Source organism: Piliocolobus tephrosceles, chromosome 14 (assembly GCF_002776525.5).
Source record: "Piliocolobus tephrosceles isolate RC106 chromosome 14, ASM277652v3, whole genome shotgun sequence".
Classification (NCBI taxonomy): Eukaryota; Metazoa; Chordata; class Mammalia; order Primates; family Cercopithecidae; genus Piliocolobus; species Piliocolobus tephrosceles.
The window spans coordinates 58087931-58115373 of NC_045447.1; the positions used below are offsets into that span (position 1 = coordinate 58087931).

At 41.2% G+C, this 27443-nt stretch overlaps 1 protein-coding gene and 1 long non-coding RNA gene across 10 annotated transcripts; one reads left to right on the top strand and one right to left on the bottom strand.

Moving 5' to 3' along the window:
* CDKN2A (cyclin dependent kinase inhibitor 2A) lies at window positions 1–26676 on the top strand. 9 transcript variants are annotated; one of them, XM_026453896.2, is made up of 3 exons: window positions 1–523; window positions 23212–23518; window positions 26194–26676. In XM_026453896.2, exons 2-3 carry the CDS (start codon window positions 23215–23217, stop codon window positions 26205–26207), a joined length of 318 nt encoding a protein of 105 aa, XP_026309681.1. In that variant the 5' UTR covers window positions 1–523; window positions 23212–23214; the 3' UTR covers window positions 26208–26676. The 9 variants fall into 9 exon arrangements, with proteins under 9 accessions (XP_026309681.1, XP_026309679.1, XP_026309680.1 ...); XM_026453894.1 differs by lacking the exons at window positions 1–523; window positions 26194–26676 and adding exons at window positions 534–628; window positions 23904–25124 and having other exon boundaries at window positions 23212–23444; XM_026453895.1 differs by lacking the exon at window positions 1–523 and adding an exon at window positions 826–1188.
* Window positions 182–1075, bottom strand: LOC116418447. The gene is made up of 2 exons (XR_004228467.1): window positions 937–1075; window positions 182–296 (listed from the first exon to the last, which is right to left on the bottom strand). It is a non-coding gene; the product is annotated as an uncharacterized LOC116418447 (long non-coding RNA).
* Window positions 26677–27443: the final 767 nt, after the last annotated feature.

The window sequence follows — 27443 nt, forward strand, 5'->3', positions numbered from 1 at the left end:
GGAAAGAGGAAGAAGCGCTCAGATGCTCCGCGCCTGTCGTGAAGGTTAAAACCGAAAATAAAAATGGGCTAGACACAAAGGACTCGCTTCTTGTCCCAGCCCGGCGCCCTCGGCGAGCGAGCAGCTGGGAGGGGAAGGGGCGCCCGGACCCAGTTGGGACCCCCGGGTGCGACTCCACCTACCTAGTCCGGCGCCAGGCCGGGCCCGCAGCTCCCGCAGCGCCAGCGCCACGCCGTGTCCAGATGTCGCGTCGGAGGCATGCAGCGGTTTCGTTTAATTTCGCTTGTTTTCCAAATCTAGAAGAGGAGCGGAGCGGCTTTTAGTTCAAAACTGACATTCAGCCTCCTGATTGGCGGATAGAGCAATGAGATGACCTCGCTTTCCTTTCTTCCTTTTGCTTTTTTAAACAATCTAGTTCGAAGAATGTAAGACTTTCGACGAGGGGAGCTAGGAATAAAGCAAGGGGAATAGGGGAGCGGGGACGCGAGCAGCACCAGAACCCGCGGGAGCGCGGCTGTTCCTGGTAGGGCCGTGTCAGGTGACGGATGTAGCTAGGGGGCGAGCTGCCTGGAGTTGCGTTCCAGGCGTCCGGCCCCTGGGCCGTCACCGCGGGGCGCCCGCGCTGAGGGTGGGAAGATGGTGGAGGGGGTGGGGGCGCACACAGGGCGGGAAAGTGGCGGTAGGCGGGAGGGAGAGGAACGCGGGCCCCGAGCCGCCCGCGCGCGCGCCTCTCTACCGGCGCCTCTTGCAGCCCTTCCCGCGTGCGCAGGGCTCAGAGCCGTTCGGAGATCTTGGAGGTCCGGGTGGGAGTGGGGGTGGGGGTGGGGGGCGGGCGCGCTCAGGGAAGGCGGGTGCGCGCCTGCGGGGCGGAGATGGGCAGGGGGCGGCGCGTGGGTCCCAATCTGCAGTTAGAGGGGCAGGAGCGGCGCTGCTCACCTCTGGTGCCAAAGGGCGGCGCAGCGGCTGCCGAGCTCGGCAGTGGAGGCGGCGAGAACATGGTGCGCAGGTTCTTGGTGACCCTCCGGATTCGGCGCGCGTGCGGCCCGCCGCGAGTGAGGGTTTTCGTGGTTCACATCCCGCGGCTCGCGGGGGAGTGGGCAGCGCCAGGGGCGCCCGCCGCTGTGGCCCTCGTGCTGATGCTACTGAGGAGCCAGCGTCTAGGGCAGCAGCCGCATCCTAGAAGACCAGGTAGGAAAGGCCCTCGAAAAGTCCGGGGCGCATTCGGCACTTGTTTTGTTTGGTGTGATTTCGTAAACAGATAATTCGTCTCTAGCCTAGGCTAGGAGGAGGAGATAACCGGCGGTGGAGGCTTCCCCATTCGGGTTACAACGACTTAGACATGTGGTTCTCGCAATACCACTGAACCTGGACCTGCCTTCACACAGCCCCCTCAATCGTGTGAAACTGAGGCTAACAGAGCTTCTAAACCCACCTCAGAAGTCAGTGACTCCCGAATATCCTGGGTGGGAATGACTAAGACACACACACACACACACACACACACACACACATACACACACAGTAGGAAAGGTGTATTTCAAGCACAGTTTCTTTCTCCTTGGGGGGAATTATTGCTAACCATCCAAGTTTTCTGGAGGCGGCCTTTTTTCTCCCCAACCTCCCGGCGGGGTCACCCTCTCCCACCTTCCAGGAGAGTGGAGGACCTGAGAGAGAAGGACCACGCAGGCAGTGACTTCCTGAAATGCTAACAAGGATCGTAGGATCAGTTACTGCTGAGAGGAGCCAGCACTTTCTTCTGGGGGCAGTTTTGCAGCCAACAGGAAAATGGGCTTTCTTTGTGAGTTAGAGGTAGAGGTCCGGCGGCCTGAGTGATTGAAACTGCTCGGGACTTTGCTCGTATGTTTAGCAAACGACAGAACTGCAGAACTGTTTCTGAAAAATCCCAACTGATAATATTTTAGTCATCTCAGACGACAGTTAGCACAGTTTAAAAATGAGGCCTACTTCTTGAAAAACAGAATCGGAGGTAGTTTTGTCCTCACATTGACAAATATTGACACAGCCGGTGTAATTTCCTATAACCAGGAAAACTGAAAGAGTATATATACAGTTAAAATATGCACAATGCTAATTAAAACTTGTATAATAAGTCTAAAAGTAATTTAATGAGGCTTCGCCAGGAATATATAACTTCAAAAAGCAAAGGCCAGCGGAGGGATAATTTTTTTTTACTGCAATGTTAATTGTCTCTTTGACATGGAAATATAAACCTGTTAAAACTATCAGTGTTTAATTTAGTGTCTCAATTTCTATTAGCAAAAATTTATAATCTATAGGATAAATGCATATTTTACTTTTCATATTATGAAAGTTAATTTTTTTTTAATTTAGTCAAAGGAGTTTATAAAGGATTTCAGGGCCTGTTGCTGGATTTGATTGTAATTCATTTTGAAACATTGACAAGACCCTGATTGTTGTTTTTTTAACAGTGGTTTATCCGTATCAGCAAAAGTTTAGCCACTGTGATCCGTAACTGTTTGAATATAGTTCTTAATATTATTGTCTATATAAAAATATTTATTACTCTAGTTAATATTATTCTATATAAAATCATTTTATTTAAATTATTAATTTGCTTCTGAAAATCTGTAGTAACAAAGTAGAACATGTCAATGTATATAAATGCCATAAATATGTATTTTTTAGTTTAGGCCTATAAAACATAACACTGTGGTGATTTTAAGTTAGAGAAAATATTTTATAGTATGTTAATGTATATGCATGAAATGCAAAACTATTTAAATGATAGATTCATTGAAATAAATCATTTTTTGTTATTTAGGTATAAATCAGTTTTCAGGATGTATGTGAAAAGCCCAATCTTCAGGAAGTTTCTGAAGATAGAACACACAGCTTGGATAGAATGTTTTCCTTGAAATATATGCGCTTTTCCAATTTCATATGTAAAACGATATACATAATACAAAATCTAGCGGTGTTAATTATAATGACATGTAATTATATATTTCACATTAATATATTTTATGCCTATGGTTATATTGATTTGGGAATATATATGGATACTAATTATGTTAGGATTCGTACAATTCCTTGAGAGGCACACATGCTGAAAATTACTTGTATGAATTATTTAATATCATTGCAAATAAGATGTTATTTTAAAATTTTTTAAATTTTCTGCAAATATGTTTATTACTTTTTATTTTTATATGATTGGAAATATGTGTACTAAAATTCCACATTACCAGTTTCTTAACCACAGAAACCTGATAAATTGCCTCAGTTGATTTGTTACTTCTACCTTGGTGCATTTACAAAATAGTCATATTTTTATTATGAAGTTAAATAGTCATTTGTTTATAGCTACTTCAGAAGGCTCAGTTATTTTTTTCTTTAATGGCATAGAGTCCTCTCAAGGTAAGCACTGTGCAGTTAGTATAAACCATTATTCCCAATGTGTACATGATTTGCACTTCCAAATGAACCATAGCCCTTTCAGAAATTAAGACTTAATATTCATTTTACTTCTTTGAGTACTCTTTAATTTTAGAAAGTCTATTATCATCTTAAGGTAGCAACAACATAGCCTAGTACCATCTATGATGGTTTACAGGTCTGTTATTCCATGTTAGTTCATAACTGTCAACTACCATGGTAGAGTTAAGCTAAACCATTTTACCAACATATGAACAATTCCTGTTAGTAAAGCAATACAAATGGTATCAAAAATATTTTTTACAGCATGGTTCAACAGTGGACCCAGTGCTTTTACACTTTTTCAAAAATCCTTGAAGAAACAGAGAAAATCTCACTTGCCTTCTGTACTAAAACATTATAGGCCGAACTAAAACTGAAACTTCATAGTAGAACACTATAGGCCAGGGGTGTCCAATCTTTTACCTTCCCTGGGCCACATAGGAAGAAGAAGAATTGTCTTGGGACACATATTAAGTACACTAACACTAACAATAGCTGATGAGTTTAAAAAAAAAAAAAACCTCATGATATTTTAAGAAAGTGTATGAATTTGTGTTGGGTGACATTCAAAACCATTCTGAGCTGCATGTGGCCCTCGGGCCCACAGGTTGGACAAGCTTGCCTTAGCCCTTCCATCTGCTGCAAAGCCCAGCCGGATACAAAAATCAACCTGATAAAAAGTTTTTGTGGTGCTTTATTTTGGCAGTTTAAGTTATATAAACAATGGGTACAGTTTCATTTTCTAAATATAAAATTATTACATTGAATATGAATTTTAAGACAAATTATCTAAATTCTGATTCTCATATTACTAATATCTTCTCTATTTGTTGCCCAACGAGATTAATCCACCTCTTAAACACCTCACCATCAAGAAAAACAATTTTGTATTTTAAAATGAACCCATCCACTTTCATTCAGCTATTTTATATTCAGGTATCCTAAGGAAAGAAAGGTTCTGACAAAGATTAATACAAATGGATAAGTAGTAGCAAGAAATCAAAAACTGCATAAAATTCTAGCAATAAAGTGTTAAATTATGGTACAGTTACATTCTGGATCATCAGATATCTGAAGAATGTTTCACAGACTGTTAAATGATTGCATTATAAAGTCAGGTTTTTTTAAAGGAAGATTCAAAACAGTAAACAGTTTCTCTCTCTCTCTCTCTCTCTTTCTCTCTCTCTCTCTCTCTTTTCCCCTCCCTCCCCCATTAGTTATAATGGTTTCCTCAGGATGAGAGGGGTTGGGAAAATGGTTGGTGATACTTATTTTCTTCGTTTCACTTTTGAGTTTTCCAAAGTGCTATGACCATCACCAGTAAAATATACATTTCCAAAGCCTTTGACACGGTAACAATCCTACACAGTGGATGAACTAAGAACTTCTCTAGCCTTAGGTAGGTAGGGAGGGAGGAAAGACAAGGAAACTGAGTTGTTTAAGTATCATACACGAGAACGTGGCTTTAAGGTCTGGGAAAACCTGCGAGGGCTGTGACTTCAGACTGTAATGTACGCTATGTCCGTTCACCAAGAAGTTCCATTTTTAAACCCATAAATCCGTAGCTATACCTGTTTCCAAGGTTCATCGTGTTAGGCCTCTGGTAACAGCACTTGGCGCCCTTCTTGGGATCCCTTCTCTCCGCCCCCACTACCCCACCCCACAAGCACACTCTAGTCCCCTCCAATCAATTTCAGGCAGGTCTTGCTGCTTCTGAGCCACGCTGGGGATGCAAGGGCCCTGGACCCCAAAGAGCGACCGACGACAAGAGATGAGATGCGGGCTGCTCCTCCATTCCTCAGCCTCCACCATCCTCCTCCTCGATCCTAACTTCCCCACTCTCTCAATTCCTAGAGACGCTGCGGATCCCAGAGGCTTAACTGGCAGCTGGAACGAGGTTCTCCATCAAGAATTTAGACGCTTGGTCCAATTATCACTCCACCGCGCGCACTTTCCGCAGGAGCGATGTGATCCGTTATCGTAACTGCAGACCTGGGGTTCCACGTGGAGGACAATTGGGATTTCACTAGCTGGGGTGGGGGTTGGAGCAGACAGAGTCTGAGTGGGCTTAGTGGACTCGGGATGAAAGGCAGGACATGAGAGAAGGCAACTCTGGGTCACCTCTCCAGCTTGGAACTGGCTAGGCCTTGTTTTGGAGGGGATGGGTAGATGAGAAGTGAGTCAGGGTTACTTGGAGGAACCACGGGGAAAGTGCGCTTCTGAGACTCGACAGCCATTTCGTTCCCTTACATGCCAGATGGAGACCCAAGAGTGTTGAAAGGCCTCGCCTTCCCTCAGTTTCTCCATGTGGTGGTGCAGGATGGGATAGAGAGTGGCCCGTAGTAATTTTCCAGTGATGATGTCTGTCCATTGTTTTCTTCTTATATTGCAGCTTTCCCCATATTTGAAAATTTTCTTTTCAAATGAAATAATTGATTAGAATTAAAAAACGGCAGTAGCTATTAAAACAAGATCAATTTCCATGACAGTAAGCCAATCGATGGAAAAAACCTTAGGAATTAATAAATGAAGGATTTGTTTGGTAGATGATAAAAGGTCCTTTTAAAGGGTCTGATACTTCCTGGAAAATACCCACCAACTTGGGACCTCAACAGATTCACCATATCCTAATTCATGCTATTTTAATATGTATTCAGCAAACCCACATGTGTTTACAATTGTCGAAGCTACCAAATGTCAATAGCGTTTTTTTTCTATTTGTTGAATGTGAATCTCATGTACGAAGCCATCTAAACAAGAAATTACAGGAATGATTTTAAATACAAGAAAACAGTAGTACTCCTAGAGGAGAATTAATCAAGGACGGCATTATGAAGAAAGTGAGGGAGAATTTTCAAAGGGCAGAAAGATAGGGCTTGGTGGACCAAGGAAGATTTCCATCTAAAAGGAATGGCAAATACTTAGAGTCTCTGAACCCACTGAGTCTTGGACTGTTTAACTAATATTTGTAGTTCCAGATATAGCACAGTGCCTTGTACATAGTGGTATTTTTTTTAAAAAAATATAATGCCTCGTAGATTTTTTTTTCAACTTTTATTTTAGAAGGAGGGGGCACGTGTGTAGGTTAATTACAAAGGTATATTGCACCATGCTGAGGTTTTGAGTATGACTGAATCTGTCACTCAAGTAGTGAGCACAGTACCCAGTAGGTAGTATTTCAGCCCTGGCTCCTTCCCTTTCTCCTCCAACTAGTAGTCCCCAATGTCTGTTGTTCTCATCTTTATGTCCAATTAGCATTTGTTTTTTAAAAAGGGTGGTTGAAGAAATTCTGAGTGCTTGTCAGTGTCTCTCAGTGCATTTATTTAATTAATGGGCCCTGGAATAATGGCTGCATTTCGGCAGAACTATACAATCAAAAAGAAGTAATAAAAGGAAAAAAAAAAAAGTGAAAGCCATCAACTACAAGACTGAAATTCCCAAATCATCAGAGATCCTTTCAAAAAAAATAGTACGTTGATTTTTATTTTTTATGACGTATTGATTGGCTTTGTTCATGAAAATATAAACATGTTATCACAAAGGACTTTTTAATTCTTCTTCAACTATTTCTCAGTTTTCTCTTTCGCCTTCAAAATAAAATATCATAAATTATTTAAATAGTTGTGAAGGCAGTAGGATTTTTTTTAAGAGAGAAAGGTTTTATAGAGGTTCAGAATTATATGAACAAAGACATGTAATCTCTTAATCAAATTGAAACTAATAAAATCGTACAATAGAGGTAATGTAAATTTAAAAAGTCTTTGCTTTCTTAATTGAATAATGTGAGTAACTAGAAATTTTTAAAATATGGCAAAGGTTAACAACAGCATTATTACCTGGGCTGCCTTTAAAAATACATATTTCTGGGGTTCACTTTAGAAAATTTGATTCAGATTTGCTGTGGGTCCCAGAAGTCTGCATTTTAAATAAACACTTGAAGGAGATACTATTACAAGTGGCCCATTGGGACACAATTTGACGAATATGACCAATTTTACTTTTTTAACTTTATTTCTGCTTATTTATCTTTGAACTGAGGTCCAGGATTTTAGGTAAGATTTTAAGTTTAGAGTCAGTTTACTGGATCCCAGGGAGGACAGTCTGAGTAATCAGTGGAGGAGTTATTTCACCAAATGAAGGAGACCCTTTATTATTATGTGATCCTTTGTATGAATTGGAAAAGAATGTCTCTTAGATACCACATTTTTACAATCAGAACATAGTTTAAGAGAAAAAAATATAACAAGGTATATTTGTGTTTTAAAGCTTACAGAACCATACAGAAATTTTCCACATAGGCTATACGTTGTCTTTTTAAAACACTATATACACTTACTTCTTTTTGTACAGAATGAATGGATCTCTCTCTGTCTCTGTCTCTCTCTCTGTGTGTGTGTGTGTGTTGTAATAGGGGTTTCTTTCATTTTATGATCCAGACCAGGCTCGTAATAAACATGACAACCTAAAATTATGTAAGAAAGAAAAATCAAAGCACAAGTGTTTCACAGGTTTAACTTGTGCTTATCTAAGATCAGGGCAAGATTGCATGAAAATGTAGCCATAGCAGAATAAAGCATTTATGAACAAAATAATGGGTCTTTATGTCTCTGTAAAAGCACAGTGATGAGGGGGAAAATATAGATGGAAAATGTAAGCTAAAAAGTAACAATTATAGGAAAAACTAAAATATCATGCCTTTCAAATGATCATTTTTCTGCTTTTAAGCTACAGTTTGTCTAATATTACACCAGTGACTTTGCTGATGTATTAGGAAAAAGCTTGTTTTGCTTTCTTTTCTCGAGTGCCACCATTTTCTTGCTCTCATTCTCTTTCAGGCTGCCAGATCATCTGACTCAGCAATTGTATAACTCTCTCACCCAATTTAAAGAAACAGCAGCTATCTAGAGAACAGTGACTCCCCCAGTTGAAAATCTAATTGGTAAATGTCCAACATCGGACACTTTGAATTTTACTCCATGCAATTTACATACTGAATAGTCGAAGTTGAATATATTATATTTAACATTTAATTTTTAAAAGAAGCTTATGAAAACTTTCTTCCTAAATCACATGGTAAAGTTATCACTTTCTTCAAAAATAATTAGGAGGAGCTTAACAATAATAGGACACTTCAACTTCCATTATCTCATTTAATTATCACAATATCTTTATGTTTTAGATGTTTCATTTTTTCATTTCATAGATCTGGAGACTGAGGATCAGATAGGTTGCATGGCCTGCCAAAAGTCATTGACTGGTAATTCGTATATAGGTGAACTTGGTTGCCCATGGAGTGCTATACTATGTATATGGTTTCAGTTCCATCTCTTTTAGTTAATTATTCTTTTGAAAGTTGCTTAACCCCTTTGGGCCTCTGCTATACTCAAGCATCAGCCATATAAGTCACAGTAAATATTTATTGGTTGACAAGAGGTTAACATCTTTCAAAAATTTATTTTTTGACCAAAATAAAACCAATGAAAAATTATTATATGACTGTACGTATAAACTACTTATTCCTACCTTAATTTAAAAGCAATAAATGGGATACCTATTCACCAGCACAGGAACCACTTGAAGCATGCAGTTGAAAGATTACTTTCTAAGGCCGGGCGAGGTGGCTCAAGCCTGTAATCCCAGCACTTTGGGAGGCTGAGGTGGGCGGATCACGAGGTCAGGAGATCGAGACCATCCTGGCTAACACGGTGAAACCCCGTCTCTACTAAAAAATACCAAAAAAACTAGCCAGGCGAGGTGGCGGGCGCCTGTAGTCCCAGCTACTCGGGAGGCTGAGGCAGGAGAATGGCGTAAACCCGGAAGGTGGAGCTTGCAGTGAGCTGAGATCCGGCCACTGCACTCCAGCCTGGGCGACAGAGCCAGACTCCGTCTCAAAAAAAAAAAAAAGAAAGAAAGAAAGATTACTTTCTTTAGCATTCGCATGACCTGTGAGCAGATTCTATTTCCTTTACTTAATAGCTGTCATGGTACCAGAATGAAGTATGAGAAACTCTCAGTGCTTTCATGTTCTCATCTGTAAACCTGAGACCCTATGGTATTCAGGTAATAAGAGGTAGATAAAATAGTATGTGTGAAGATTCACTCTAAACTTTTAAACAGCATACGTTTGTCAGTCATTACAGTGCCTAACTAAACTATGCCCTTAAGAAAGCACATTAGTTTTTTACAGTAAATACCTACTTCATTATAATTTTTCAGTGTAGCTAGAAATTTCTAAACTCCACTTTAAAAATATACATATAATAAAAATGTATGTATTCAGACTCCTGGTATATTCCAAGATGTTAGGTAAAATCAGTGTAAATTTGCATACTTTTAAATTCACATCTGTACAGAAGCTCTATATGGTGGCCTTTAGGGTGTGCCTCTAAGCTCTTCTAGTATTCATAATCATGAAAGAAATATTAAATAGTAGGATATCGAAGAAAGACACAAAATACACTAAATAGTATGCTTTCTTAAGGCTAAATTGACTTGGGGGTTTTAAATCAGTACAGAGTAAACATACAGTATATTCTGTTATCACTGCCTTTTTGAAAAATTAATTATGGAAGTTATCATCTTAACTATGACAACACAAAAGATAAAACTCTACCCTCAAGTCAGAAACTCAAAGGAAAACATGAGTGGAAATGTTAAATCTGCATGTGAAAACTGCTAAAACATGAATAGGAAGCATTTACTTATTTAATCAAAGTTGATTACACTTCATCAAGAAGTGAATTCCCCTGAGGGGAGTTAAATCATATATCAGGTGAAGAATGTGATTTGAGGAAGAATGGTTTAACACAAGAAAATTTTCTTGCAATCTTTAATAATATCAGAGGGGAGATTGGCTTCGGAACTCTCCTAAGTTCAGGAAAGGACACAGAAAATTGAACATTAGCAGTAAGACTATAGAGTCCCAAAAAAGCAGGCTACTTTTAAAGGTTAGTTTTTTAGAGGGGCAAAAGGGGGACAACCATTCTCCATTTGATGAGGAAAGCTTCCATGTAGATGGTCCCCCTGAAATTAGAGTATCCTAAACCATTGTAAAACCTATCAGTAAACCATGAATACTAAACCTCCACTCCTGGGAGTGAAAACCGAATACAATATTATTTATCTGTAACTTTCAACATTATCTCAGAACTCTAACAGCACATACATACATCAGCAGCATAAGCAGAAATGAGATGTTATATATGCTTGTGTTAGCAATTAAAAAGGACAGCATGTTTGAGAGGGGAATATCTGTCCCATCAAAAAGGAAAAAGAGGGAGGTTAGGAATAGAAGTTTAGAGACAGAAAATTTTGCAATTCGTCAGTTTTAACTGTAGTTTCCCCATTGTAGCTTCCACTTGAAATGCACTCCAAGCAGTGGAGGTGGGTAGCAATGAATGCAGAGGAAACACTGAACACGGTGACACTCTCCAGTGTCACTTCTCATGATTTAATGAAGGATTTTTTTTTTGAAATTCTTCTGTCATAACATGGGCAACTTTTGTTACAAAGAAGCTGTTTTTTTCAGGAGGTTAGAATTCAGAGGTAGCATCACACCTTTTAGAAGAGAATTTGCTTGTTGAAATCACAGATACCTGCCAGAATGTACAGGAATTAATGAAAAATTACTCAAAATGACATTTATTTTGATGACCTAAATAAATAACTTGATAATAGATGTCATATATATTCTCAAAAAATTAAAAAGCACCATTTATTGAGAGCCTACCGTGCACCTGGATTTTTATATATCTGACATTCTCTATTCCTCACAGTAACCTTATGGGGTAAATTTTATTTTCCCCACTTTGTGAAGTGAGGAAATAAAGGCTCAGAAAGTTTGCATAATTTATTCAAGCCCACAGAGCTGGTAAATGAGAGGTCAGTTCTATCTGAGTTTAAAGACTAGGCTTGTCCCACTTGCATATGTATCATTTCCAAAATTATGATTAAGGATATGGTTGGCATTTCCCACCACCCACATTAAGTCCAATTAAGTAGCTGTGGCCACAGAAAGAATGGAAAATGGAGAGAGGAACTGAGTTCAACAGTTACAGCAAACATTTATTAGCTGAGTAACCATAGCTACATAGTTCCTCAATATGTACCACTCCTCCATTTTGTTATCTATAAATCAAAATGGTGACTTTTAAAAAAGCAGTTTTGCAATATATTCAAGACCTTTCTACCCTTGAAAAACTACAATACTATTTTTAGTAGCAATTAGAAACACCTTAGATATCTGACAACAGGGACATCATTAAGTAAATTATAACTATTTTTCCAGTGGAATGTGTTACGGCTGTTAAAAGTAGCATTTATGAAGTGTTTTTGGAGAAGTTTGGAAAATGCTCTAATAAGTTAGAAAAAGCTCATTTCAAAATTGCATAATATTCACAATGTAAAGATTAAGCAAAGAAAAAGAGGAAGTATTTCAAAATGTTAATAATTATTGCTTTGTATAGGGTAGTTTTTCATTTTCTATGTGCAGCTAATTCCTTAATTATTTTTACATATGTGAGCTTTAATCAGGAAAGCAAATCATTCAAAAATGAGGGGACTGAATTAAGTGACTTTCAGGAGACTTTGCGTGTCTTTAAGTTCCAAATTTCTATCACTTATGTGTTACTACTGAAGAATAATCATAGAAGCACAGTAGTTTCTTAAAATGGAGAGTCAGTGATCTTGGCCCAGGTTTTGCAACTTGCTCTAAAGCACAATCCTCAAAGAAAAGGAAGCATTGATGAGTTGTCCACCACATACTGGATAAATTATCATTAGAAAAACAGATATTGTAGTAGGGAGAGTGAGGACCTCTCAAACAGAACTGAGAACCTTAAGTTTGAACTTTCTTATTTTCCGTATTACTTAAGCACTCTGAGCCTTTTGTTGTCCACATTATGAAGAAAGAATAATACTCTCTATCCCATGGGACAGCTGTAGAATTGTAAATTACATGTATAAAACTGCTTAATGCTTGTCACATAGTTGGGGTTCAAAAAATGATAGCCATTATTTTCTGGGCAACTTTTAATGAATTTTTTATTATCTATATTTCTTCCTGCCTATCTCCTCTAATTATGTTTATTACTTATTTTGTTCCTCAGGATGAGGCCAATTCTCAATATCTGTGCTGTACATAATATACATATATACCAAATATGTACATATAATATGTACATATATACATACTGTGCTAATCTTTTAGTGTTCTCAGCTGATCAAATAGCTACAAATAGGTATAAGTAATTCACCACAAGTAGTTTATCAACATAAAAAATATTTACCAAAACGTTAGGGAATAATTGTTTTTATGAGCTGCAAAGATTCCTCATTTCACAAGCATACACCCTAGAGATATTTTAATAGTAAATTTCTTACATAGATTTAAAATCACATGTGTTTTGCACATAATTTAGAAAAGACACCTGCTATATAATAAGTAATGTACTTTTAAGTTTCCTTCAGAATATTCTTGGGAAGATGATAATAGGTACTGCTAATTCTACACCCAGTTAACATTTTGGAAACTAAGATTGGAAATTATGACTTAACTATAATTATGCATTAAATCTACAAAACATCAAAGAATTTTGCATTTTGCACTCCTTGCTGAGATCCAGTTTGAGCAGGAAGAGAAATTTTACAATAATTCTGAATGAGTGAAGATAGCATAGAGTTTCTAAAAGAGTACCTTCCTTATAGCAAATACTAAATAATTGTGCTCTATTGAATTTAATTAAATAGAGGATAGTAAAAGGGAGAAAGAAACATCCTCTGTCTTGAAACTTCTACAGATCTGCTCCCAGGGACACATTGTTTTTTCTTAGCAAATCTGTTTGGAAGTCTGCTCTACTTTCCCAGAGGTCTCCCTTTCATGCTGAAGCGATCTTTTTTCCTTGTAGAAAATAAATAATTAAATACCTTGCAATTATTTACCTAAGAAAGTACTTCTTTCCCATTTAAAATACTCTCACCACCCACACTGGACCTTGATTATCAGAATTTTTAATTTTCATCCGGGGCAGCTTCAGGAGCACTTTGGCACTTCAGGGCCAAACCACAATCTGTTTTTACATATTTGTGATTATGCCCATTTTGTAGATCAAGACATTGAAGCTAGAAAAAAAAAAAGTCATTTATTCAGGGTAACAAAGTAGGTGGTAGAGCTAGGCCAGGGACTCTAATTTCCTTGCATTATTGCTTTTCTAAATTAAAGGGATACATGGAATTATTCCTCTATTGCCTTTGCCTTCAAATAATTATCTATTGCACCCAACATCCTATTCTAGAACTCATCTATGAAGGCTTAACACAGCTGTACCTAGGAACTCCATTACAGGGCATATGTCTTGCTCTCATAAGCTACTTCCTAAGGAATTCTCTTTAATTATGGGATTGTCTCCAGACTCTGAAACCTTTTTTTCCTGGTAACACAAGTGTGAGGTGTCATTTATCAGAATGCATCACCCCAGTCTTCCCTCTTCAAATGATTACTGTGGGCTCCACTCAAGAGCTCGTCCCAGTTGAATACCACCTTCCTCCTCCAGAGAAGCAAATATACTGATGGTTGTTACTAATACATGCTCTTGACTAAGAACCCTTCTTTCTTAATTAATTTTGACAACTTTAAGCCCAGTCCCTGACATATAGTAGGTACTCAGTTACTCTTTTTCAAATACAGCTATGAATGATGATTCTAATAAAAGTAACTCTTATTTGTCTACTAGTTTTATTATGTTTATTTAATTCATTAGAAAGGCCATGCATATAGTACAAAATTCAAACAATACAAATCATGGAATGTGAAAAGTAAGTTACATGCCCATCCCAGTTCTTCATTTCCTTGCCTCACAGGTAACACTTTTCCTGTATCTCCCCAGAGATATTCTATGTATATTTTGTTTTTAACACCAAGCTATATTTAAAACAATTATTTTTAATAATAATGTTAATATTGAAACTGATAAAGAAATATGTGTGTATTATCTCACTTCAAGTGTAAAGAATAGAACAAGAGAGAGCCCATTTTGAAAATTATGGATAATGAATCTAGAAATAATCTCAAAAAATTTCACAGTCAAAAAAATAGTTCATTAGACACATGAGAACTGTCACTTGGTCTCAGTGTAGAGCTATTGCCTCAACTCCTTTTATTTTCTTAACGAAATCATCTGCTTATCACATGAAATATGTGCATATCATACCTTGCCAATCCCACAATGCCACGTCAGAACCAGAACCTAACTCTAGGACACTACTTTCTCAAGTATCTTTCTGTCTCTTTCTGGTAATACATTGAATTAATATTCACATCTAGTATGACTAGTCTTTGATTTGTAGGGTTGCTGAAGTAGTAGCACCACTGCAGGGCTTTCTTTAAAGAAAGTAATCAAGTGTCCCCACTGTGTCATGAACCCTCAGTTGGGTTCTCCAGTCTGATTTTAAAAAACAAAATAAAACGCTTCTCTATCTGAGTCTTACTCCTCTCTACTCATAAGAGGTATTCCAAACCTTTACCATTCTCAAACTTCCTAACCCACCATCTTATTTTCACTCTGCAAACAAGCTAACCTCCTCATTCATGGAATGAAGTGCCTCAACTTCCTCCCTGTTCTGACCTTTTCTCCCTCCCAAATCTATGTATCTCTTGTGACAAAATCTATAACCACCACTGTACATTGTGTTCTATTTCTTCATTACTTTTGAGGGACCTCGGGTCCTCAAAAATATCCTATCTTACCTGTGTACTTCATTTTTATTCTCTTCTGACTTTCCCTTCTCTTCACTTGGCACTTGCCCTTCTAGGTATGTGTGTGCTCAGGTCTCTTCCACCTTTCATCTGCCTCACTTCATGGCATAGGGCCTTGAACTATCACAACCAAGCTATGAAAGAGTAGTCAACACAGTCTCCTCACTTCCTTGCCACCCCTTCTCCTAGTTTTTCTTTTGACTCTCTGAGGAGTCCTTCACAGGCTGTTTTTCACGAATAAGTCTAAATAAATTACTTTCAGTTTTCCTAAATGTCTATGCCTTTGCACATCCTCTTACCTCTGCCTAGAATATCTTTCTCCTTTTCCATCTTTAAACTCACATCATTCTTCAAGACTGGGATCAGCTCTCAGCATCTAGGAAGTCTTTGCCTACTAGAGACAAATGAGAATGAGTTTCGTTCCCTTTTCATTTTCTTGTATCATTCTGCACTTTATTTTGCTCTTCTAAGAGCATTACATGCTTCATTTAATCCCTAAACAACTGTTTGAGGCAAGTACAGTTATTATCCTAATCATGCAAATGAGAAAACAGAGGCCCAGACATGTTGAGTAACTGTGTTAAAAGTTAAAGAACCAATAAGTGAAACAGTTGAGGTTTGAACCGTGGCAGTCTGACTCTAGAGATATTACGTTTGACCTACTCCCCCCTACCCCATGTCTGCCCTTAGCATCTGAGCTTGCTGAATGAATGAACAGGTGGTAGTCTTTTTTTGTTATAAGACTGATCAGAATTAAGACAGGTTTAAATTTCACAGTATAGATTTTCAAAACTGCCAATGCATTGCAAATCTAAAAAAGAATGGCATTCTCAGGAAAGAGGAAAAGTAAGTGTGAGAATAATAATAATAACCAACAAATTTTAGTAAATTCTAGTAAATGTAGTAAATTTTTACATTGAAAGCTTTTGGACATACATTATCATATTTTATGGCCACATGAAATATATTATAATCTCATTTTGCACATAGGGAATCTGAGGCTGGCATAAGGAGCACCGAGATCCAGGACTGTATATTTTCATTCTTCTAGGGGTTTGCACCTCAGGTCGATATGTATGAGTAAACTGGGAGCGTGATGGGTTCTTTAATAGAGAAACTAGGAAAGTTTTCCCACTATTATTAACTATTTACGTAAGATTTATAATAGATAATGGACTTCAATTTCTAGAGCAAAAGGACCCCACCCAAGGAGGCCATAATCTTTCCAGAGCTCTACTGCAAGGTAAGAGAGTGTATACATATCTAAAACTTGTTCTTGTTATTTCCAAAGCAGTCAGCTTTTACACCTGTATATGATGCATCCAAATGTTGTTTTTTGTATGGTTGCATCTCCCATCTTCTTCACCAATAGCTATGTATGTATTTCACAAGAGCTGAAAGAGTTCTCGATGTAGAAATCCATGGTAGAGTTTCAGAGAAATCCCTGAATTCCCTGAAAGTTTTATCTAGAAATACATGTGGAAGTGAACACATCTTTTTAAAAAATCGTTACATACTTTCTTTTTTGAGAAGAAGGTATTTCAACAGCCTCTTGAAGGAGCCTACTCTTCCCATTCTCCCACCCCCATTAAGAACCACTGTAGACCAGGCATGATGGCTCACACCTGTAATCCCAGCACTTTGGGAGGCTGAGGTGAGTGGATCACCTGAGGTCAGGAGTTCGAGACCAGCCTGGCCAACATAGTGAAATCCCGTCTCTACTAATAATACAAAAATTAGCTGGGTGTAGCGGCATGCTCCTGTAATCCCAGCTACTCTGGAAGCTGAGACAGGAGAATCGCTTGAACCCAGGAGGTGGAGGTTGCAGTGAGCTGAGATCGTGCCATTGCATTCCAGCCTGGGCAACAGAGTGAAACTCCATCTCCTAAAACAAACAAAACATTGTATTAGTGATGGATATGTGTTCCCTCCCTCCCATCCTGGCAACCACTCTTTCTTCCTCCTCCATCATGAAATATCTTAAGCTAAATTAAAAGAATTTTATTTATCGATAGTTTGAATTTTCCATATCATTGCTACACAGCTAAATGAGAGGTACCCTGAGGAAAATATAAATGGCACAGTAATGCATTGTAGATTTTAATAACATACTTGACATCCCAAATTGTTTCCATTGGCTTAATTTTAAAAACTACATGTTTTAACATCAAGCAGACACTAAAAGTACAAGATATACTGGGTCTACGAGGTTTAAGTCAACCAGGGATTGAAATATAACTTTTAAACAGAGCTGGATTATCCAGTAGGCAGGTTAAGCATGTGCTTAAGGCATCAGCAAAGTCTGAGCAATCCATTTTTAAAAAACGTAATATATGTTTTTGAAAAGCTTAAAAAGTAATAGTCACAGGAAAAATTAGAACTTTTACCTCCTTGTACTTATTATACTCTTTAGTGCTGTTTAACTTTTCTTTATAAGTGAGGGTGGTGGAGGGGCCCATAATCTTTTCAGGGAGTAAGGTCTTCTTGATCTTTCTTTCTTTCTTTTTTTTTTTTTTTTTTTCTTGAGACCGAGTTTCGCTCTTGTCTCCCAGGCTGGAGTGCAATGGCGCAATCTTGGCTCACTGCAACCTGCACCGCCTCCTAGGTTCAAGCGATTTTCCTACATCAGCCTCTCAGTAGCTGGGATTACAGGCATGCGCCACCAAGCCCAGCTAATTTTGTATTTTTTAGTAGAGACAGGGTCAGGCTTGTCTCGAACTCCTGACCTCAGGTAATCCTCCTGTCTCAGTCTCCCAGAATGCTGGGATTATAGGCGTAAGCCACTGCGTCCAGCCTTTCCTTTTATATAATAGTGATAATTCTATAACTCTATCCAAAGCTTTTTTTTTTTTTTTTTTTTTTTTTGAGTCGGAGTCTCATTCTGTCACCCAGGCTGGAGGGCAGTGGCGCCATCTCGGCTCACGGCAACCTCTACCTCCTGGGTTCAAGCGATTCTCCTACCTCAGCCTCCTGAGTAGCTGGAATTACACACGTGCGCCACCACGCCCGGCTAATTTTTGTAATTTTTGTATTTTTAGTAGAGACGGCCAAAGCTGGCCTCGAACTCCTGACCTCAGGTGGTCTCCCCCCCTCAGCTTTTACAGGCGTGAGCCACCGCGTCCGGCTCCAAAGCATTTTCTTTCTATGCCTCAAAACGAGATTGCAAGCCAATCCTCAAAACGGATAATTCAAGAGCTAACCGGTATTAGCTTAGAATGTGTGGCAGTGTTCTTAAGGCTTATATGTATTAATATATAGCAATTCGTTTAAACTCACAGCAACCCCTGTAAAGCAGGGGGTACTCATATTCCCTTCCCCCTTTATAACTAAGAAAAATGCAAGGTATTTTCAGTAGGAAAGAGAAATGTGCAGAGTGTGAAGGAGACAGGATAGTGTGTAAAGCTGGTCTTTGGATCACTGTGCAACTCTGCCTCTAGAACACTAAGCACTTTTTCTGGTCTAGGAATTATGACTTTGAGAATGTAGTCCGTCCTTCCAATAACTCCATCCCCATTTTCCTATCTGCCTACAGGCAGAATTCTCCCCCGTATTAAATAAACCTCATCTTTTCAGAGTCTGCTCTTATACCAGGCAATGTACACGTCTGAGAAACCCTTGCCCCAGACAGCCATTTTACACGTAGCAGGGGAAGGGCTGGAGAAGGAGAGGGGAGGCCAACTCTCCAAAAGGAATCCTTTGAACTAGGGTTTCTGACTTAGTGAACCCCGCGCTCTCGAAAATCAGGGGTTGAGGGGGTAGGGGGACGCTTTCTAGTCGTACAGGTGATTTCGATTCCCGGTGGGGCTCTCACAACTAGGAAAGAATAGTTTTGCTTTTTCTTATGATTAAAAGAAGAAGCCGTACTTTCCCTATGACACCAAACACCCCGATTCAATTTGGCAGTTAGGAAGGTTGTACCGCGGAGGAAGGAAACGGGGCGGGGGGCAGGGGGGAATTTCTTTTTTTCTTTTTAACCGAGTGAACGCGCTCGAACGCGCCTTTGCTGGCAGGCGGGGGAGCGCGGCTGGGCGCAGGGAGGCCGGAGGGCGGTGTTGGGGGCAGGTGAGGAGGAGCCCAGTCCTCCTTCCTTGCCAACGCTGACTCTGGCGCGGGCTGCTTCCGGTTGGTGCCCCCGGGGGAGGCCCACCCTGCGGCGACTTCAGGGGTGCCACATTCTCTAAGTGCTCGGAGTTAATAGCACCTCCTCCAAGCACTCGCGAACGGCGCCCACCTGCCTGGAAAGATACCGCAATCCCTCCAGAGGAGCTGAGGGACGGAGTCCGAGGGGGCTCTTCCGCAAGCACCGGAGGAAGAAAGAGGAGGGGCTGGCTGGTCACCAGAGGGTGGGGCGGCCGCGTGCACTTGGCCGCTGCGGAGAGTGGGAGAGCAGGGAGCGAGCGGCGGGGAGCAGCATGGAGCCTTCGGCGGACTGGCTGGCCACGGCTGCGGCCCGGGGTCGTGTAGAGGAGGTGCGGGCGCTGCTCGAGGCGGGGGCGCTGCCCAACGCACCCAATAGTTACGGTCGGAGGCCCATCCAGGTGGGTGGAGGGTCTGCAGCGGGAGCAGGGGATGGCGGGCGACTCTGGAGGACGAATTTTGCAGGGGAATCGGAATCAGGTAGCACTTTGAGTCTGGAAAAAGGGGAGGCTTCCTGGGGAGTTTTCAGAAGGGGTTTGTAATCACAGACCTCCTCCTGGCGAAGCCCTGGGGCTTGGGAAGCCAAGGAAGGAATGAGGAGGCACCCGCGTGCAAATCTCTTGAATGCTGTGAAGATCTGAAGGGGGGAACATATTTGTATTAGATGGAAGTATGCTCTATCAGATACAAAACTTAAGAAGGTTTGAGATAAAATGGGAGTCTTAAAGAAATGTAAGATGTGCTGGGACTACTTAGCCCCCAATTCACAGATGCCTGGATGGAGTTTATCTTTCTTACTAGTAGGGATTATCAGTGGAAATCTGTGGTGTATGTTGGAATAAATATAGAATATAAATTTCTGATCGAAATTATTCAGAAGCGGCCGGGCGCAGTGCCTCACGCCTTGTAATCCCATCACTTTGGGAGCTCAAGGAGCGGGGGGATCACCTGAGAGTTGGAGACCAGCCTGGCCAACAGGTGAAACCCTGCCTCTACTAAAAATACAAAAATTAGCGGGGGTGGTGGCAGGCGCCTGTAATCCCAGCTACTCGGGAGGTTGAGGCAGGAGAATCGCTTGAACCCAGGAGGCTGAGGTTGCAGTGAACAGCGAGAGGGAGCCACTTCACTCCAGCCTGGGTGACAGAGTGAGACTCTGTCGAAAGAAAGAAAGAAAGAGAGAGAGAGAGAGAGAGAGAGAGAGATTAAAAAAAGCATTCAGAAGCAACTACATATTGTGTTTATTTTTAACTGAATAGGGCAAATAAATACATGTTTGCTGTAGGAACTTAGGAAATAATGAGCTACATTCATGTGACCGTGCCAGAAATAAGATGTAGTTACCATTTTGGGAATGAATATCTGCTAATATTTCTGCTGTTTTGCTATCTTTAGCTTACTTGATATAGTTTATTTTGTGATAGAGTTTTCAGCTCCTCATTTTTGATCAGTGGTGTTTCTCCTCTCCCTACTCCAGTTTTGTGAGGGAGTTAGGGAATGATTTAAAAGTAATTAATGCATGGGTAACTTAGCATCTCTAAAATTTTGCCAACAGCTTGGACCCGGGAGTTTGGCTATGTAGTCCTAAAATATCTTAGAAGAGACCTTATTTGTTTAAAAACAAAAAGGAAAAAGAAAAGTGGATAGTTTTGACAGTTTTTAATGGGGAAGGGAGAAGAACATGTAGAAAAGGGGAAATGATGTTGGCTTAGAATCCTAACTAACTACATTGTTGTTTAATATAGGAACACTTATTTGAATAATATTTTACATACTAAATTCATATTAATTTATTATCAAATGGGTTTAAGCATCCTACACATTTTAATTCGATGAATTCATTTTCTTTTGCTTTGGATTTCTATCACGATTTAAATATTTACATATGGATTACTTTCTGGATTTTTCATTCTATGAAATGTAATAAAAACCTTTAAGGCTAGTTTTATGACCAAGACGAAGAGAACTTCAGTGAATACACAGAACAATAAATATACTACAACATTTTGTCTTTCTTTTTGTAGCTGCAATTTGGTTTGCTTATACTTTCTCTTTGTCTCTTTGAAAAGTAAGTCAGTTTCACTTTCTCAGGACAGGATTTAATAACCATAATATAATTTAGTATAATTCCTTGATTTAGGCAAATTATGCAATTTGTGTTTGGTATGAAATGTACCTAAAAATAAGTAATTCCTCTTTAACACCACCATCCTCAAATTAATATAACAAATAACAGTTATCCTAAAATAAATTGTCTACTTCCACCATGCAACACTCAAATTTTAAGGTTGCTATGACTGCAGACAGTATTTTAAAATTCCTCTCTGGAAATGGCTTTGTTTCCAAGATGATTTGGGAACCAAAAAGGTGACCATCTCTTGTTTAATGAACTCTCAAATCATAAACCTGGGAAGCCTTTTCGTTTCCTACTGCTGCTGTTACAAATTATCACAAATGTGTTAGCTAAAACAAGCAAAAATTATTATTTTACAGTACAGTTCTAGAGATCAGAAGTCAAAAATGGGTCCACAGGGTTTCATTCCTTTTGGAAACTCTAAGGGACAATCTGTTTCCTTGTCTTTTCCAGCTTCTAGTGACCGTCAAATTCCTTGGCTCATAGTTCCTGTATTTTCTCTGTGGCTTGTGCTTCCATTCTTTTATCTTCTCTCTGACTGTGACCCTCTAATAAAAACACTTGGGGTTATATTGGGCCCACCCTGAAAATTCTGGATAATCTCCCTCGAGACCATTACTTAAATCACATCTGCAAAGCCTCTTTTGCCACATAAGTTAATAAATTAACAGTTTTTGAGGATCAGGGCATAGACATTTGGGGGGGGCATTATTCAACCTACCACAGGAAGGAATTTTAGGGCTAATTAGTCTAGCCTTATTTTATACTTGAAGAAATTGAATTTTTGGAATTGGAGAGCATTATGCTAAATGAAATAAGCCAAACACAGAAAGACAAATATCACATCTTCTCACTTATCTGTGAAATATAAAACAATTACATTCTTAGAAGTAGAGTAGAATGGTGGTTGCTGGAGCTGGGGGGGTCGGAGGAATGGGGAGTGGTAATCAAGATACAAAGCCTCAGTTAAGATGGGAGAAATAAGTTTGATTTTTTTTTGAGATGTGTTTCACAGCACGATGAATATAACTAAATAGTAAATCCCAAATGCTCTCATTTGACAAAAATGTCAAATATTTGAGATGATGGATGGGTTAATTAGCTTGACTTAATTCCACATTGTGTTCAAAGATCATAACTTCATATTGTACCACATAAATATATACAACTGTACTATGCCAATATATAATTTTAAAACTAATTTAATGAAAAAGAAATTGAAGTTCAACATTCCCAGAAACTAAGGGTAACTTAAAAGTTTTGTGAGAATTTGTTTAAAAAAACAAACAAACAAGTTTTCTCTTTTTAACAATTACTACATTCTGCGTTTGGATATACAGCAGTGAACAAAAAAAAAAAAAAAAAAAAATCTCCAGGCCTAACATAATTTCAGGAAGAAATTTCAGTAGTTTTATCTCAAGGGAAATACAGGAAGTTGGACTGGAGTAAAAGTCAGTTTGTCCCTGCCCCTTTGCTATTTTGCCCGTGCCTCACAGTGCTCTCTGCCTGTGGCGACAGCTCCGCAGAAGTTCGGAGGTTATAATGGAATTCAATGTGTACTGAAGAATGGATAGAGAACTCCAGAAGGAAATTGGAAACTGGAAGCAAATGTAGGGGTAATTAGACACCTGTGGCTTGTGTGGGGGTCTGCTTGGCGGTGAGGGGGCTTCACACAAGCTTTCCATCATGCCGGCCCGTACCCTGGCTCTGACCACTCTGCTCTCTCTGGCAGGTCATGATGATGGGCAGCGCCCGCGTGGCGGAGCTGCTGCTGCTTCACGGCGCAGAGCCCAACTGCGCCGACCCCGCCACTCTCACCCGACCCGTGCACGACGCTGCCCGGGAGGGCTTCCTGGACACGCTGGCGGTGCTGCACCGGGCCGGGGCGCAGCTGGACGTACGCGATGCCTGGGGCCGTCTGCCCGTGGACCTGGCTGAGGAACGGGGCCATCGCGATGTCGCACGGTACCTGCGCGCGGCTGCGGGGGGCACCAGGGGCAGTAGCCATGGCCGCATAGATGCCGCGGAAGGTCCCTCAGGTGAGGACTGATGATCTAAGGATTTGTACCCGGAGAGCTTCCAAAGCTCAGACCATTCATTTTCCAGCACAGAAAGTTCAGCCCGGGAGACCTGCCTTGGGTCTTGCCTCGGCTCACGTGCCAATCCATGGGAGGGCCTGAGTCTCCGGATCGCTCTGCCCCGCCAGAGCGGCAAATGGGAAATAATCCCGACATGAACTTGTTGCGCACGTGAAAGCCCATTCTGTACATTATACTTCCCAAAGCATACCTACCCTCTCCTAGTTTAAGGCCTAGACTGCGGAGCAATGAAGACTCGAGGCTAGAGGTCTAGTGCCCCCTCTTCCTCCAAACTAGGGCCAGTTGCATCCACTTACCAGGTCTGTTTCTTCATTTGCATACCAAGCTGGCTGGACCAACCCCAGGATTTCCAAACCCAATTATGCGTGGCATCATCTGGAGATCTCTCAGTCTTGGCTCGTCTGCACAACTCAACTAATCTGACCCTTCGCTTTATTGCGGTAGAGTTTTCCAGAGCTGCCCCAGGGGATTCTGGGGGCAACAGGACCAAGACTTCGCTGACCCTGGCAGTCTGTGCACCGGAGTTTGCAGCACTCTGGCAGACAGAGGCCCTCTCCTTTCCCTCTTAAACTTGTGCAAGAGATCGCTGAGAGATGAAGATAGAATTGTGGTCCACCTTGCCCTTGCCTTTCCTTTTTGCCATCTCAAAACATCCTCCCTCCGCCCCCATTCCATGACCCCAGTTCCTTACCCCCACAGCTGTCTGCTGAAAGTACCAACATTACTCAATTGTTTCTGGAGGAGGAACACTTTTTTAAAAACCAAAATAGATCTATTAAGCAATACATGGGAATTAACACGAATATTTAAGGTAAAACATGACCTTGAAGATTCTGAAATCCGTCTTGTTTTGGCCCAGAACGGGGCACTGGGCTCCCTGGGCCACAGGGGAGCCGGAGAGGACGGGGTGGAGAGTTAGCTCTAAGCTCTCTGCTTGGAGATGCTGTAAATACAGAACGCAAAATCACCTTCGAAGTTAAAGACGCAAAGTTCTTCTTTACTCGGCCTCTGCTCCCCACCAATTCCCTCCAGTTACAGCTACCATCCGGGTCCCGGTGAAGAAGGAGACTTCGCCTCCAGTTACAACTAGCAATCTGTCGCGATTTAGAAGGAATTGCCAATTACAGCGCGGTTCCAGGGCTGAATAAAAAGCCGGAGGAGCCAAGTGGGAGAGGGAGTAAAACTATCGAATTGGGCCACAAGCAAATGAATAAATTGAACGACTCTTAACCAAACCGAAGATATTTAATCCAAGCACACAAGTCTTTCATTTCTTCCTTCCTCCCTTCCTTCTCTTACTCCCCAACACTCCCTCTTCAAGCACAATTAATTACATGGTTAGATTCTACTGCGTGGTCAGCCCTGTTCTAGGTGGTGGGCACGCCAAGGTGAATGAGACCAAACAAGAGTCTTGCCCTCATGGGGTTTACATTTGGAGACAGGGTCGATCTGTTGCCCAGCCTGGAGTGCATGGCTCGATCACAGCTCACTGCAGCCTCAACCTCCCTGGCTCAAGGGGTTCTCCCACCTCAGTCTCCCGACTAGCTGGGGCCACAGGTGCGCGCCAAGATGCCTGTTTTTGTTTTTTTTTTTTGTTTGTTTGTTTGTTTGTTTGTTTGTTTTTGTTGTTGTTTTTAATAGAGACAAGGGTTCACCCTGTTGTCTGGACTCAAGCGATCCTCCCCCCTCCTCCTCCTGAAGTACTGGGATTACAGTCCCAAGCTATCGTGCCCGACCTGGGAAATAGACGTTAAGCAAGATAACAACCTCGCTTTTCAGAGAGCGAGTTTATAAAACCAATGCAGTGGGTAAATATGAAGTGTGAATAGGAGGAGAAAATAAAGAGTGGTCGGAGAATCTAATGAAAGCTAGGGAGGAAGAAACTCTCAAGTGCAAATGCTGCCTCAGGAATAAACATAAAAAGAGACTCTCAAGTGCAAATGCTGCCCCAGGAATAAAATAAACTTGAGACTCTCAAGTGTAAATGCTGCCTCGGGAGAACCGAACCGCGAGCTAGAGCCCGTACACAACGAGATTAGAGAGAAAGGCAGAAACCAGATCATATGAATCAATGAGCATCCATTTTGTTTCAGAAATGATAGGAAACCATTTGTGGGTTTGTAGAAGCAGGCATGCGTAGGGAAGCTACGGGATTCAGCCGAGGAGCGCCAGAGCTTGAGGCGCCCTTTGGTTATTGCTAGCTGGCTGGCTCACTCCTCACCAGGTGCAAAAGATGCCTGGGAAGGCAGGAAGGGAAAGGCCACATCTTCTCGCCTTTGCATGGTGAGCAACCACTGACACTCATTACATAACACTCGTTTTCTTCTTGCAACCCCGCGGGCCGAGTGGTCGCACTTTCTCTACCCTTGACCCGGCGGACCTGGAGCGCTTGAGCGGTCGGCGCGCCTGGAGCAGCCAGGCGGGCAGTGGACTCGCTGCTGGACCAGGAAGGTGTGGGAGAGCGGTGGCGGCGGGTACATGCACGTGAAGCCATTGCGAGAACCTTGTCCATAAGTACTTCAATGCCGGTAGGGACGGCAAGAGAAGAGGGCGGGATGCGCCACACATCTTTGACCTCTGGTTTCTAACGCCTGTTTTCTTTCTGCCCTCCGCAGGCATCCCCGACTGAAAGAACCACCGTGGCTCTGAGACACCTTTGGAAACTTAGATCATCAATCACCGAAGGTTCTACAGGGCCACAACTGCCCCCACCACAACCCACCCCGCTTTCGTAGTTTTAATTTAGAAAATAGAGCTTTTAAAAATGACCTGCCTTTTAAAGTAGATATACGCCTTCCCCTACTACTGTAAAATTTCATTTATGTCATCTTTTATATATTGTTATAAAAATGTAAAAAAGAAAAACACCGCTTCTGCCTTTTCACTGTGTTGGAGTTATCGGGAGTGAGTACTCACGCCCTAAGCGCACATTTATGTGAGCACTTCTTGCGAGCCTCGGAGCCTGAGGAAGCTGTCGACTTCATTACAGGCTTTTGTGAACTAGGGAAGCTCAGACGGGTTACTGGCTTCTCTTGAGTCACATTGCTAGCAAATGGCAGAACCAAAGCTCAAATAAAAATAATTTTCATTCATTCACTTATTGTCAACATTTATTGAGCACCTATTACAACAATTTCATTGCATGGAATACAGCATCGTTTCTGACAGTCACTGTTGTTTCATGTATCTCTTAGAAAAACGCTGCTGTTACACATCCAACACTATCTTGAGATGATAAAATATCAAAAGCCGTGTCTCAGGATGGATGAAATGCGGTTAAAATGATGAATAGAAACTCTAGGGCGACCTCATATCGATAGATTCGCACATCTGGAGATCCGTATTTATCCGACTTCCGGTTCCAAATCACGCGAGGTTTGGGATATTTTGCTCACTAGGCCTCAGCCAGGTAACTGAATCCAGCTAAACCTGGCCCACAGTCTGGGAATCCGACTGCCCGGCTCCCCGTCCCCGCCTCGGCGTTCCGAGACCCCCAGGCAGGGGTTCCAGAGGGATGTGAGGTTGCGAATGACTGCCGCCAAAGCGGAAGGAACTCTGCGGTTCTCTGCCACAGTGGGATTGTGGCAGGCAAGCGGCTCAGACTTCACTGGGGTTGGGAAATGCTCCTGTCCACGCTGCTTCATCCCATGCTGGAGCACCGCGCCTCTATTTTTTTTTTTTTTTTGGTACACGCCACATAACATAAAACTAAAACTTTTAAAGAATAGAATTCAGTGGCATTTAGAACAATGTTATGCAACCATCACTTACGTAGCCCAAAACATTTTCGTCAACTGCATAGGAGACCCCATTAAGCATACCTGTTAAACCTTTCTTGCCTCCAGCCCCTGGCAACTACAAATCT